Raw genomic sequence first — 14,047 nt, forward strand, 5'->3', positions numbered from 1 at the left:
ATTTTATATATGTTTTATACATATAGTGTCCCATTCGATGACATCTATATAAGCATTATATGTGCTGTTATATACTTTTACCAAGCTGTCTACATAGTCAGCTTCCTAACGCTTCTGGAGTTTCAAGCAAATAAATTGTTCTCACTATCTAAAATACATACAATATGCATAATATGGTTATTTCTAAATGTACATTTGCATAACTGTAATGCTAAGAAAAAGCAATGGAGATGTTGCAGAAAAACAAATTCAAATTAACAGTCACTCTTCACTATTGTGATATTGGCCTGCTCAACTTTGAAACTTTGAAATTCTGCCCAACTTTTGAGTTGCCACATTCCAAATAAATCAGTGATCCTTTCCTTGGTTCCATTTCCTCAGAACAGAGTAAGGAGGAATTAGTCTGGCAGGGACGGGGTTTTTGGCACGAGAACAGCTGTGGATGTATAAGGGGTTTCACATCAAATCACATCAAGGCAAGAATGAGTGACAGCTGCTCTCTGTTAACACTGCTGCTCAATATATCTATCCACTTTTTTTCTGAACAATTTTGATTTAAATGATGGGAGGCACTTCCAGTTTAGGGAATGTCCACTCAAAATAACTGAAACAAATCATTAGAAATAATAAGGTTGCGCTACAAATAATCCTTATCTGTCTGACTGAAAGAGCTCTAGATGTTCCATCATGCTGTGTATTCATTCCCAAAGAAAGTAACACTTGGCATTTTAATGTGACATTGGTATCAGAATATTACATTTATGCATTTGGCAGCCACTTTTATCCAAAGCGCCTTACAGTGCATTCAGGCTATACATTTGTTTTTGATCAGTATGTTTGTTCCCTGGGATTTGAACCAACAACCTTTTCTGCTACTAACGTATTGCTTTACCACTAAGTCACAGGAACACAAAATATACAGAAAATCAATGGCAAAATCTCTTTTTGGTCAACTAGTGTATGAATTTGCTCACTTGTTTTCATTCACTAGTGGACTTGGGAATAGTGGGTAATTTCGAATAAAGCCCGAGTCAGTTATCACATCCCTAAGTCATTAGTTTAGAGTTCTGAAAAATCATAGATGGTTTTGACCACAAATAATAGTAATGTTACCTGTTAGGATGATGTAAGGTTAGGGTGTAGGCTAGGGTTTGTGGTTCATATTTGTTTCAGCATTGTGTGACCAATGAAATATTCATAATCGACTGTGGCACGGTTTGTGCTTAACTGGTTTCAGTTGGGAAAATCACGTTTCCACAACCTAAAACCAATGGGTCAAATAAGGGAAGACACTCTAAATGTGAACTGGTGCTGTGCTTCCAGGAACACGGTTGGGAAACACTAGGCTATTGCCTCACACTTGCTGAGACGGCACATTGCACATCAGTACTTCTACTACATGTGACCAAAACAAGGAAATAAAAACATGAAACATTAGAATAACCCCTGTGGAAAACAGCTCTGAGAATGCCTGCATCAGCATGGTGTTGCTTTGGCCATAAAAACAGCCATCAAACCCAGCCTTAGGCCTTTTTTTTTTTTTTGAGAAACACTTTTCTGAGATTATGCAACAAAAAGAAATACTGAAGAAAAGCGTTTTCTACATGAGTCAGACTTGGTGAGTCAGAATTGCGAAATCTGGAAGGAAGGAAGGCTGAAGTCTAATGGATGGATTTTCAATTCATCAGATGATTTGAAGCTCCACTGATTCTTTCAGCTCTTTTAGAGATAAACAAAATAATTGTCAATTAGATTTAAAAAAGAAGTGGGGCTGTCAAATTTCAAAGATGGCCAAAAGTGCCATAAAAGTAGTCAACTCAAACGTTATGATAGCTCTGCATAAGGAACAGATTAAGATTCAAGTTGTTACATCATTGACTATTATCACAAAATCAATGGCAAAATGATAAAGAACAGAATCTCAAGATGAATCTGAACAGAGGCTAGAAGGGAGTGGAATAATTATATAAATTGTGATATGTTCTTCACACAAATGTATGTCTTCAGAAAACCTGAAATGTACTGCACACATCAAATTAACTACTTTTATGGTGCCTTTACTGCATTTTTTAGGAATTGTGAGCTCCTGTTTTGTAAAGTAAAGGTTTTGTAAAGATTTCTGCTTTCATGTTCTACAAAAAAGATAAAGGCAGACAGGTCTGGACATGTGGCTGATAAAGTGTGATTAAGGAATTGAGTGTGGGAAAAGTATTCCTTAAAAACCCATAAAAGCCAACATAAAGCTTTACATTATCAATTACATATAACTGATCAATGTGCAGGTTCCTAATCACTTCCCATTATCAATCAGCAGTGTGGTAAAGCTCAAATGTTCAGTCCAGGATCATAAACACTTTAGCGGATGAAATCGGTCCTTGAGCAAAGGCTATTAAAAACACTTGTGTAAGCAAACGCTGGAAACCCCCAACACCGGCACAAGCATCTCACATGATCTGTACTAGCACTTCCTTTTTCGTTTTATCATTTCATTTATTCTATTTCTTCTTTTTTTTTTTTTTTTTTTTTTCAAAATGCTATTAATGTGAATAGTAATGATTTGCATATTGTAAATGTTTACAAGTATATGAATGTGCTATTTCTGAATAGCAATGACACGTGTTTTCTCGAAGATTTACGAATGAGAAACACTGGATGACTAGGTAATTCTTCATTCTTCAATGACTTTCAGGTCTTGACATCAGAGTAAAGCAATGCAGCACAATGCCTTCTGTGCTGCAATACAAACATCTTTGCTGCTATTTGATACAGTCACCTCACAGATCTGACTCACAGTCACACCACACTTGTGATTCGACTCTTTCTCTCTGTGAACTGTTTCTCATGTTCCATGTCCCTCTTTTAAAGAAATTACCCTAATGCACTCATATGTAGTGAGATTTGTCAATGCATGCAAACATGTAAAAATGTTTACCACTGACTATATATATATTGAAGACAATACAGTCTTAGTGTTTTAGTACAAGAACAGCGTACATTTATAGTAAAATATTTAATAAACCTATAGTAAGTAAAATACATAATGCATCAAATAATTTTCCGTGGAAACTGAAAAAAAAAATTGCTCATCAAGTCACTGTGACAACTGTCACTCCATGACATATTGATTTACTATTGATCAGTTTTTAACTTCCAATATATTTTGAGTAACACTGGTCAAAGTCTCTCTCTAGTGGTGAGAAGGTAGAAAAGCATGTTTCTTAGGTTGGGGATGGGTGAGGCTTTGCTGTAATGGTAAGTTACGGTTAAACTATGAAGGTAATACAGTAGCAAAACTCCAGAGGTTAAAAATCAGAATGTGAGAACTTGTCATATTAACATTCGTATTTGTAAGTTGAAATTTACTCACAGATGAGATGTGAAAAGCTGAATCTATACAGTATATCAGTTACTGCGGTTGTCTTTCCAGATCTGCATGTATTGGAAGTTTTAAGTTAAAATTTAAAGTTATGCATTCAGCAGATGCTTCTATCCAAAATCGTCTTATAGTGCCTACAGTTTTTACCTAACTTGTGTTTCCTGGGAATTGAACCCACAACCTTGCGGTGCTAATGCAATGCTCTACCACTTGAGCCACAAGGAACATTAGACAATAATAAATCAATAAGTCATGAAGTGACAGTTGTCACAATGACTTCACAGTTTTCACTGAACATTATTTGGTGCCTTATGTATTTTACTTACTATAATTTTTAACTATAAATATAGGCTATTTAAACATAACATTTGTGTATCTTATTGTCTTTGTGTGAATGTCATTCTACACATTTGTAACTATTAATTCTCAACTTCCAATTAAAAACACGGATGTTTTGATCATTGTCTGTGTGCAAATTAAAAGATTCAGCTTTTCACATCAGAGCTGTGAGAGTAAATGTTAATTTACAAATACAAATATTAATATGACAAGTTCTCACATTCAGATTTTCAACCTCTCGAGTTTAGCTACTGATTTACCTCCATATTAAAGTTTCAAACCTTGATTCGGTCGATGCAAATGAACTGTGCAGTCTCTCAGAAAGGAGAAGTGATTAGAAGTTGATCATATCTATGAAAATAAAGTCTTAAGTGATTTTATATCTGAAGAGTGGGGAACCTGAGGAAGGAAACAAGACATTAACAAGTGCTTCTGAAGAGAATCAATGACAACGCTCTGACTGGAATTCGTCTTTGTCTTATACTAGGATTATGAGCAGGCTAATATCACACGAGTAATAGTGCCATTTGTTCCTGAATAAAAGCCTGACTGTAATTCAGCTCTAGTCTGAAAGCTCAATAAACAAGTACTTCTTATTGAGAAACTTAGACTATAGACCCAATCTTCAGCAGACGTAATAGACCATCAGTATGCTTTGTGAGTGTGTTTGACTCATTAAGAGACAAAACTGAGCGACAGGCCTCATGCATGTCATGGTTTTACTGCTAAGCTGAGACATCTGCTTAGATTAAACCTTTTCCATCTGCTGTCCTCCAGGCCACTGCCGAGCTTCTAGGTCACACAAAACATGTCTGGAAACATATCAACATATCTTAACTGAAAAACTAATAATAATTTCAAATTAATATAGGATTTGTTATTTCTTGATTTATGCATTTATTATTTGTTTAAACCTGTTCACAAGGACAACTTTGTGACAATCAGAATATGAGCTCTCTTTGAACAAAAGGTCAGATTTCAGCGCTTGCTTTGAAGCTCATGCTCTCAAATCGTTTTTAAGCATAAATGGGCGAAAAGAAAATAAGTACCAGATATCTCATCTTAGTCACGTGACCTCATAGCCCACACATGCTGGTAATCTGTTTATGCAGCTCATGACCCGTCCTCCCCCTCTCTTCTGCCCTCATCCCGTCTGCCTTTCAGCTGATGATGCATGTGGCAGAATAGGCTTGGGGAGCATCGCTATAGCAACCGCAAACAGAAAGGCACTTCAGAGCACTCTCAAAGAGGAAATGTGACCTGGGCCATCACACATCTGAAAGCCGTACAGGACAACTGGATCACTTCTAAAGGTAAGGGGGCTGAGAAAAGGAGTGATGAAACGGGGGAGGAGTGGGTGGATGGATGTAGAGGAAGACAATATTGATATAAAAAACACAAAACTAACGAATTCAGCACGTTTTGAGATGTCATTCTTTGTATTTTGAGAGTCATTGGCAGTGATTTACAGTGATGTCAGTGGTAACAGGTGAACAATGAGCATAATACTTTTAGTTTTAGAAGCTTGAAATGTTTGATTCTAAAAAGGTGTTAGATTGTAAACGCATGTTTACTTTTGTACAATAAACGGTTATGAACTATGTTTGGTTACCACCGCATGTCTGGTAAAACCTGAGTCAGCGTCCTCCACAAATTCAGATCAAAACAGACAGATTCTGTGCTGGAAATGTGCCGAGAGCTCAGCGCTGTGGTGTCTGTCAGGTGTTTAAGAGAGCATCTGTGCTCTGAGGTTTAGGCTTGGTAACATTCAGCCCCAACAATGATATGATGTTGCAAATGAGAATAACCTTAAAGGGACAGTGCACCCAAAAAATTAAATACAATTCTTTTGTCATTTATTTACCCTTATGTCGTTCCAAACCTGTGTGACTTTATTTGTTCTGTGAAACACAGTAGAAGATATTTTGAAGAACACACTTACAATTAAAGGTTTTTTTTTTATCATATGTGTTTCCACGAAGAACCTTTAACATCCCCGAAACTTTGCCATTCTACAAAATGTCCTTTATAGTGGAAAACGGTTCTTTAGATTATTAAAATGTTTTTTAGCAACTGTTTAATGAAAGGTTCATCAGGGAGCCAAAAATAGTTCTATGGCATTGCTGCGAATGTTGATAACCGAACCATTTCGGGCTCCATTGTACTTAAATTCTACAGAAGTCAATAGGACCCAAAACTGCTGAAAGCTGAAAGTAAACCTCACCTTTAACCCTGGTACATCACAGAACATTTTTACACTCTCAAACACTTCATGCCAAAGCTTATGTGAAAAAGAAAAGGTATGAAATATATTGTACACCCAACTTTTGTTTAAATTACTCTGTTTTCTGTAAGCGTGACGGCTTTCACTGCACCTCAACAGGTCAAATTGAAGGTGAGCAGCAGAAGGCTGAGCATGTCGTGGTTCAGCTGGAACGAACCGTACTATCGGAGCCCACGACGTGAGCCGTCTGAAGTGGTTACAGACACACTGATGCTGGAGCTGAGCTGGCAGATGAAGGAGGCCGAGAGGCTGCAGAGGGAGCGAGACAATGAATATCGGCGGCTGAAGAGCGGCGTGGACTACAGCTGGCTCATGAGCACCCCACGCACCTCATTTGACATCAGCCAAGGAGAGAGACTCGGCCTCGAGGACCTGTGTAGCAAAGTACCACCATCATACTGCGGAACGGCAATACAAAGGTAAGACAGATGGGTTAAAGGAACGCGCTGGATGCCTCACACTGCACGTTTTGTTTTCGACATGAGGATGTTCATTATCACGGGTTCAAGAGAGGGCGATCTGGGTAATTAGTTTACTAAGCTGTCTTTGTGATCTCTGTACTAGGAAACGCACAAAGACAGCCCTGTTTTTCTCTAGGTGAACTAAGCAGCTCTAACCTGCTGAAGTGATAATTGTAAATCACACACAGGCCTCGCGGGATGTGCACCTGACAGATTTAGATGAGCCCCGACTGACGCTGTTCATTTCTGATCAGGTAGCAACTGCATAGCTACTTTTTTTTTCTTCAGCCCCTCTCATTATAACCATGATTTAAAAGGATAGTTCACCTAAAAATGAACTATACAATGGCATTCCATAGTAATGGTTTGGTTACCCATACTCTTTAAAGTATATTTGTTTTCTTTAAAAGAAAGAAAGTCATACATGTTTGTAATGACATGAGTGTGAGTAAATTATGACATTATTTTTCATTTATGGGAGGACTATAATTACATACTCATTATTTACTTATCCTCATGTCATTACAAACATGTATGACTTTCTTTTGAAGAAAACTAATATATTTTAAAGGTTATTGGTGAAGTATTATGAAATTCATACACACACACACACACACACATATATATATGTGTGTGTGTGTGTGTGTGTGTGTGTGTGTGTGTGTGTGTGCTCTTGTTTTTGTGATATATCAGGACACAACTCTGTATAATGACATGGGTATGACACAGGTATTACAAGGAGAGGGTGACTTATGAGGACATAACCCATGTCCCAATTTTTCCAAACACTTATAAATCATACAGAATGCACAAAATGCACAAAGTTTCCTGTAAGGCTTAGGGTTGGTGAAGGGTGATAGAATATACAGTTTGTACAGTATAAAAACCATTACGCCTATGGGATGTCCCCACTTTTCACAAAAACAAACGTGTGTGTGTGTGTGTGTGTGTGTGCATATATACATTTGATTCAAAATATACATAAAACTATAAAAAAAAGATAGTAGTGTATGATTATTGTATGAGTACTAGGTGAAAAAGTGTGAGTTTTGAGAGAATTGTACTGATTACACAAAGAAGAAGGAAGATTAAGAAAACACTGATTCAATGACTCAACTGGAAAGATAAGAACCTATCTTAAGACTTCCTAAGAGCATCTTAGTCTGTAGAGCAAGAGCGCACAGGTCCTGAGAGGCTGCTTTACTCTGAAGAGTCAAGAGCTTATTTTCTGCTCTCATAGGGTCCACAGGCGACAGTTCACCTGGGAACGAGCGGCTGATGTTTTTGCTTCATTTCTTAGTTTGGTAATGGCTGTTAAATGCTGTTCACTAGGTGTATCATGTTATAATACATTAGTAATAGTTTAGTTTGTGCTTGAAGTCCACTTGAGGAGCCTATACATATGATAGTTCTCCTCTCACTCTATAATGTTTACAATAAAAAAGGCAGTGGTTATTTTTTGTCACTGTACTAAATGTGTCACAAATGAGTAACAGTTCTTACAGGATTCTCACATTGGGATCATATGGGAACACTTTTCTGCAAATTAATTGCTAATACTTCACTAATTGGTAATATCTCTCAGTATCACATTAAATATCATACGTGTCACTTTGTTTTTTGTAATTCTGACTGTGCCTTTATATCAATCAGTTGTGTCAACTTGACTTTAAATCTTGCAACTGTGACTTTATTTTTTGTACTTGCAACTTTATACATCAAACTTGTGACTTTATCTTTTACTTTTACTTTAAGTCTTTTTCTCGCAAATCTAACTTCATATCTCACAATGTGCTTTTATATCTTCCATTTCTGACTTTATATTTCTCAGTGTCACTTTAAATCTTGCAGTTGTGTCTGTATTTCTTGTAACTGCAACTTTATATCTGGCAGTTGCAATGTTATTTCTCTCAATGTGACTTGACCTTTAGCAAGGGTAACTTTGTTTCTACGTTACTTTACTTTATATGTGCCTTTATATTTTCAAACTGTAAGTTAATATCTCATTATGTGCTCTAAATCTCGCAACTGTGACTTTGTTTCTTGTAATTGTAACTTTATACCTCACACTTGTGACTTTATCTTTTAATGTTACCTTAAATCTTGCAAACTTGACTTTTTTTCTCATAACTATAACTTTAATTTCTCACAATGTGCCTTTGTATCTTCCTCAGTCACTTAAATTTTGCCGTTTTGACTGTATTCCTTGTAACTGCTTTTTAATAGTGACTTTGTTTCTTGTAATTGCAACTTTATAGGTCACATTTATGACTTTTACCTTTCATTGTGAGTTTAAATCTCATGTTTTCTCACTTTATCTCGTAATTATGGCTTTATATCTCAAAATGTTCCTTTATATCTTCCAGCTGTGACTTCATGTCTTAAAATTGTTTCCTGAAAGTTAGCAATATATATACATAGTATAAATAATGAATAACATACGATGCTTCTTTTACAAAAGTGTTATGCTAGACTCTCCACACTCTCTTCTCTCGTCACAGGTTTCGGCAGGTGCTGATGGAGAATGAGCCTGAGCTGCAGGAGGTTTCCAGACTCTTCCGCTCTGTGCTTTTGGAAACACTTGAGCGTGTTCACGAGGAGCAGGAGGCTCAGCGTCTGACCCACCAGTGGAACAACAGACGCCCCATAAGCCTGTCGCTGATGAGCTTCAAGTCTCGCGTGCGGATCAACCCTTTCGGCAGCACCTTGGGACTGAAATCAAACAGTTATGGCTCGGAGGAAGATGGAGTAGACGTCAAGACTGTGTGTGGGGATGTGGAGAAGGGCTTTGGTCAGACAACAGAGAAAGTGCAGCGTGGGTGGAGCATGCCAGAGTTCAGGCACAAGGGCATCAATGGGAACGCTTGAGTGGGATTCAGCATCACCTTCACTTTCAGTGTGTTATTATTTCCAGAAGTATGGAGGTAAGAAGTATGTTGATGTTTGGAAATAAAACAACTTCTAAGCAAAGCACCATGAATCAGTAAATCTGCTACAAGGACTCTAGCTCAAAAAGCCACACTTTCCATTTTTGACTGAATGTTCATATATGCAGTAATTCCTAAAACAGGAAACCAGATATATGCCTGATCATTCACCATCAGTTTCATTGTGTATGACAAGTTATTCTGAAATAGTACAGCTGCCTAATGTATTTTGTGAACTTTTGGAAAAATGTTGGAAAATGTTTTATAAATGATACAACTAAACAAAAAAAAATTCAAGCGCAGGTCAACTTTGGAAACTATTGCCCAATTTTTCACGACAGGTTGTGCTGTATTTGGTGTGGAGATGCTTGTGATGTGCAAGTGTGTAAGTGATGAGTTGTTGTGAAACATTTCAATCCATTTTATTTCATTACTTTGTCATTTGAGTTAATCAGTGTAACTGTAGAATGTAAATGTATAAAATCAATAAATGTTTTAATTTCAATGTGCTGGAAAATAAAGATGAATGCACATTTGCTTCTAGCGTTTGTGATTCTGAGACAAGTGACGTGGTATCCTATATTTTAATACAACGCCTCACCTATATGATATCTGATAGTATCAAAACTTTCACAAATATTGTCAAGAATGTATCCTCAATACATGAATATATAGAGAAGATATTACAGAACTTTACGTTATTTTGCAGAGTTATTGATGAATATTATAATATAGCCAATGCCTGTTGACAGACGAAACTGTAAGGCTATGCTGCAGATTAATATTTATTATTCATGCAGTAATAAATCCTGTGTGGAACAAGCATACCTTAAAACACTTCCCCAACTATCTAAATGATTTTGTCAAAAGTTAGAAACCCCTCCAACCAGTTTCTAACAAATGTTTATGTATTTGATACCAAAAAATGAAGGACACAAACTGGAAATTTATTCAACAGTATTGTTATCAGCACAGTCAGATGCACGTGACTCACAAAGCTTTTAACTAGCTGCTAGTGACGCCTCTGCATTTGGCTCAACAAAGAAAATCCACAGATTATCATGGGATAACATGAAACACCACTGGAACAACACCACTACAATGTTGTATCTATAATGTTTTTTTTAGATATACAACCTTGATCTCCCTGGCGAATCAGTGAAAACGGTTCATAAATGATTTAAATCTCTTCTGAAAAAAATCCTAATAAATTTGGACTGATTCTATTTCTATGTTAAAAATTAGAATACAAGAATATTATTATTATTATTATTTTTTTTTTTACAATTTCAGTAACATGTAACATCCATGCTACAGTTCTCAAAAGGAGTACAGTTAATTAGACATCAAATCTAAGGATTTCAGGACACAGTCTGGATACAAAAAGAAAAGAAAAGAAAACAAAGAAGAAAAAGAAAACAGCAACCATCCACATGGCATGTATGGTAAGGAATTGCCAACATATGACATCAGGCAAAAACATTAATAATTGAAAATGATCTTTCCCTGAGTGGTGATCAGGTAAATAATAATAATAATTAAAAAAAAAAGGGTTGTCTGTTTCTGCAGCTCCAGGTCTGGACTCGATCAGAAAGTGGAGTTTAAGAACTCCAGCAGCTCGGCTCGGTTTTTGTCCCTCTGTTTAAAAAGAAATTAAATAAAAGTAAAGATCTGTGCAAAACTGTTAACCTGACTATAGTTAACCTGGTTTCATTCTAACACTATTTTCACCAGCAATCATTAAAGATCAAATCAGCAGAGGACAATATCCATTCCATGCCTTTATTTTAAAATCAAATGTGTAATTAGTTGTTGTTTTTTTAGTGTTTTTATGCATTATCTGCACGATGAAAGACTCACCTGCTTGTCCTTCTTTGACTTTTTCACTTTCATTTTAATCTTTTTCCCTGAAATCATACTGTATTTGCCAGATTTCCTCTTTTCCTTAAGATACTGGGGATGACAGGAATTGTTATATCACTAAACTTCGCAACAATTACAGAAACGTTTAATAAAAATAGAAATCAACCGAAGCAAAGAGACTATAGCACAACATTGCTAAAATGTGATGGCCACTATGAGGTTTTGAGTTGAGTTGAAAAAAGTACCTTTGAAATCTGAACAGGCCCAGAGCTGTCGTCCTGCCCTTTGTGTCCCCTTTCCTTCTTCCGCTTGCGTGTCTTCTCTTTCTTTCCTTTCTATAATAATAATAGCAAAATCAGATAAGTGAAAACTGATTCCAAAACAACATTTCATCAATGAACATCGAACAGTTTTAAAATACACACGCAGAGACACACATAATTTAAATGTATAATAAAAGACACAAGATAGAAGTTTCTTAATGGAATGGTTTCACAAATGTAGTGTCAAAAATTTGGGTATATATATATATATATATATATATATATATATATATATATATATATATATATATATATATATATATATATATATATATATATTTTTTTTTTTTTTTTTTTGCCAGTTAGCCAGTCACTGGTTACTCACTGACATTGCAAGTCAATATATGTGTACAATTATTTAACAATGCTTGCTTTTGTGTTCTACAGTGAGAAAAAAAAAATCAATATACAGGATTTTAACACTAAGGGTGAATAAATGAAAGCATTTTAATTTTTGGTGTGAATTATCCCTTTAGACTTTCTTATTCTGACAGCTCTGGACAAAAGTACACATTTATACAGCTTCAACTGAATATAAATAACTAAATAAATGAATGACCCAGGTACCTTTTTCCCATGTCTCTCTTTCCTTTTCTTTGAAGACTTTCTTTGTTTTTTGCATGAATCTAGCAGTGGAAGCACAAAACACATTGACATCTCTTATTAAGATCTGCTGCATCATCGTAATCAATTTATTTCAATTTCCTTTTGCTATTAATTAAGTATGCGAAATAATGAAGTTTTACATCTACAAAAATTCTCCTTCCGGACTATATACCCTTGGGAGTGAAGCCGGACTTTTTTTAAAGACTTTTTTTTTATGATAAATAATACATCATTTTATATATTTTTTTATTTATTTAACTTACCTGAGCTATTAGAGCTGGAGTTACTACGTGATGAAGAACTGCCGGATGAAGACCGTGAAGAAGAGGATGAGGAGGAGGAAGATGAAGAACTGGAAGATGATGAGGACGATCTGCTTCGGCTTCTTGCTCGTTTCCGGTTTTCGTTTTCTCTTCCTGTCAATATATACACTGTGTTTGTAAGCAAAAATCATTTCTGCATGTTTGGCCGTTCAGGGTTATTGATTGTTCATCACATGTTCTTTCCTAACACAGATCAGTTGTTATTTATTAACACACATGATTCAGTTCATAATGGTGAATTTACGTCTCTCTCTTCAATCCCACAACTGAGGTGAGACCGCGGTGTGTGTTTGGGACTCCATACTTGGCTACACTTCACTTTCACTTAGGGTCGAAGTGAACAAACGTATGAAAAGCGATAAGAGATAGATAGAAAGTGTGCAGCGAGGACCAGAAGTGAGATGCACTGCTCGAGAGAAACTCACCTCTGCTGTGAGAACTACTTCTGCTGGTTGTACTCGACTCTCTTCTCTCCACGGTGTCCACTTTGGCAGACTAAAAAGATAACAAATAAAGCATAACAACTCAGCATCCAGACCTGTTCCAATGTTCAAAACATGGACAATGCTCTAACGTTAAATGAAGCTCAAAATGTTGTTAAGGTAAGTCAGTGTGTAACGTTACAGTCCTTCTACAGTCAACTGCTTATTTGCTTCACAAATACGCTACACGTTATCAATATAGAATCTTTAGAAGCAAAAGTCTGTAAACATGCACCAAAGAATTGCAGATTCATCTGAAGGTTTAAGGCTTTTAATGTAAGCGGTTGAACGCTTTACCATGTTTATATTAAATTGTCTTCAAAATGCGGTCCTTCAGACCACAACAAAAATCGGAAAAATCAGAAGAATAGCCAGATATGAATATAATCCGTTCTGAAAATAAGCTGCGTGGAATATAAATGACTCTTCTTCATTTCTGCGATCAGTGCAATGAGATAAACACCGCTGCCATCTTGATCACGTCACACGTCACGCACACTACATCATCCGGGTACTGTTCCGCAACGCAAGCGCGTAACCGACGCAAGCACGATATGCAAATTGAATGCCTGTTCGATTTAGAAGCGACCATAGACATATAAATACCTAATATATATAAAATAAATAATATAAATAGGTATTTATATGTCTATTGAAGCGACACGCAGACGGCGTCATCACACGGTAGTCCTTACTTTTCTATGACAAATATGGGAAAAATAATAGGCTACTCTATTATTAGGAACAGTTCCCGTTCCTGAACCTGTCAGTACACCTTTTAGTGACACGTTTCACTCGTTTCACTGTTAAGAAAAAAAAAAAAAATTATGTTTCATTTTGGAACAGTCTTTTTGATAGCCTTATATAAATTATTCAAAATAACACTGAGACTCATTTGTTTTGGTCATGCACGCATACTTGTCAGGACTGGAAAGATGTTAGTTTATTAATATTTTTGTTTTCTCCAATACTATCTTACAATATTTTTCAATGAATGCCAAATTTACTATTTTTATTTATTTATTGAACCGGATCCCAATGCCTGTTTTGTAATAAACCCAGT

At 36.1% G+C, this 14,047-nt stretch overlaps 2 protein-coding genes across 2 annotated transcripts; one reads left to right on the forward strand and one right to left on the reverse strand.

Moving 5' to 3' along the window:
- Positions 1–4,852: 4,852 nt before the first annotated feature.
- LOC127939067 (protein RD3-like) lies at positions 4,853–9,923 on the forward strand. Its single transcript, XM_052536067.1, has 3 exons — positions 4,853–5,028; positions 6,099–6,418; positions 8,962–9,923. Exons 2-3 carry the CDS (start codon positions 6,132–6,134, stop codon positions 9,326–9,328), a joined length of 654 nt encoding a protein of 217 aa, XP_052392027.1. The 5' UTR covers positions 4,853–5,028; positions 6,099–6,131; the 3' UTR covers positions 9,329–9,923.
- Positions 9,924–10,315: 392 nt separating this feature from the next.
- LOC127939069 (pinin) lies at positions 10,316–13,497 on the reverse strand. The gene is made up of 7 exons (XM_052536068.1): positions 13,282–13,497; positions 12,928–12,997; positions 12,443–12,595; positions 12,141–12,199; positions 11,496–11,585; positions 11,248–11,340; positions 10,316–11,025 (listed from the first exon to the last, which is right to left on the reverse strand). The coding sequence occupies exons 1-7, from the start codon at positions 13,282–13,284 to the stop codon at positions 10,975–10,977; spliced, it is 519 nt and encodes a 172-aa protein (XP_052392028.1). The 5' UTR covers positions 13,285–13,497; the 3' UTR covers positions 10,316–10,974.
- Positions 13,498–14,047: the final 550 nt, after the last annotated feature.

This window comes from Carassius gibelio, chromosome A20 (assembly GCF_023724105.1).
Source record: "Carassius gibelio isolate Cgi1373 ecotype wild population from Czech Republic chromosome A20, carGib1.2-hapl.c, whole genome shotgun sequence".
NCBI lineage: Eukaryota > Metazoa > Chordata > Actinopteri > Cypriniformes > Cyprinidae > Carassius > Carassius gibelio.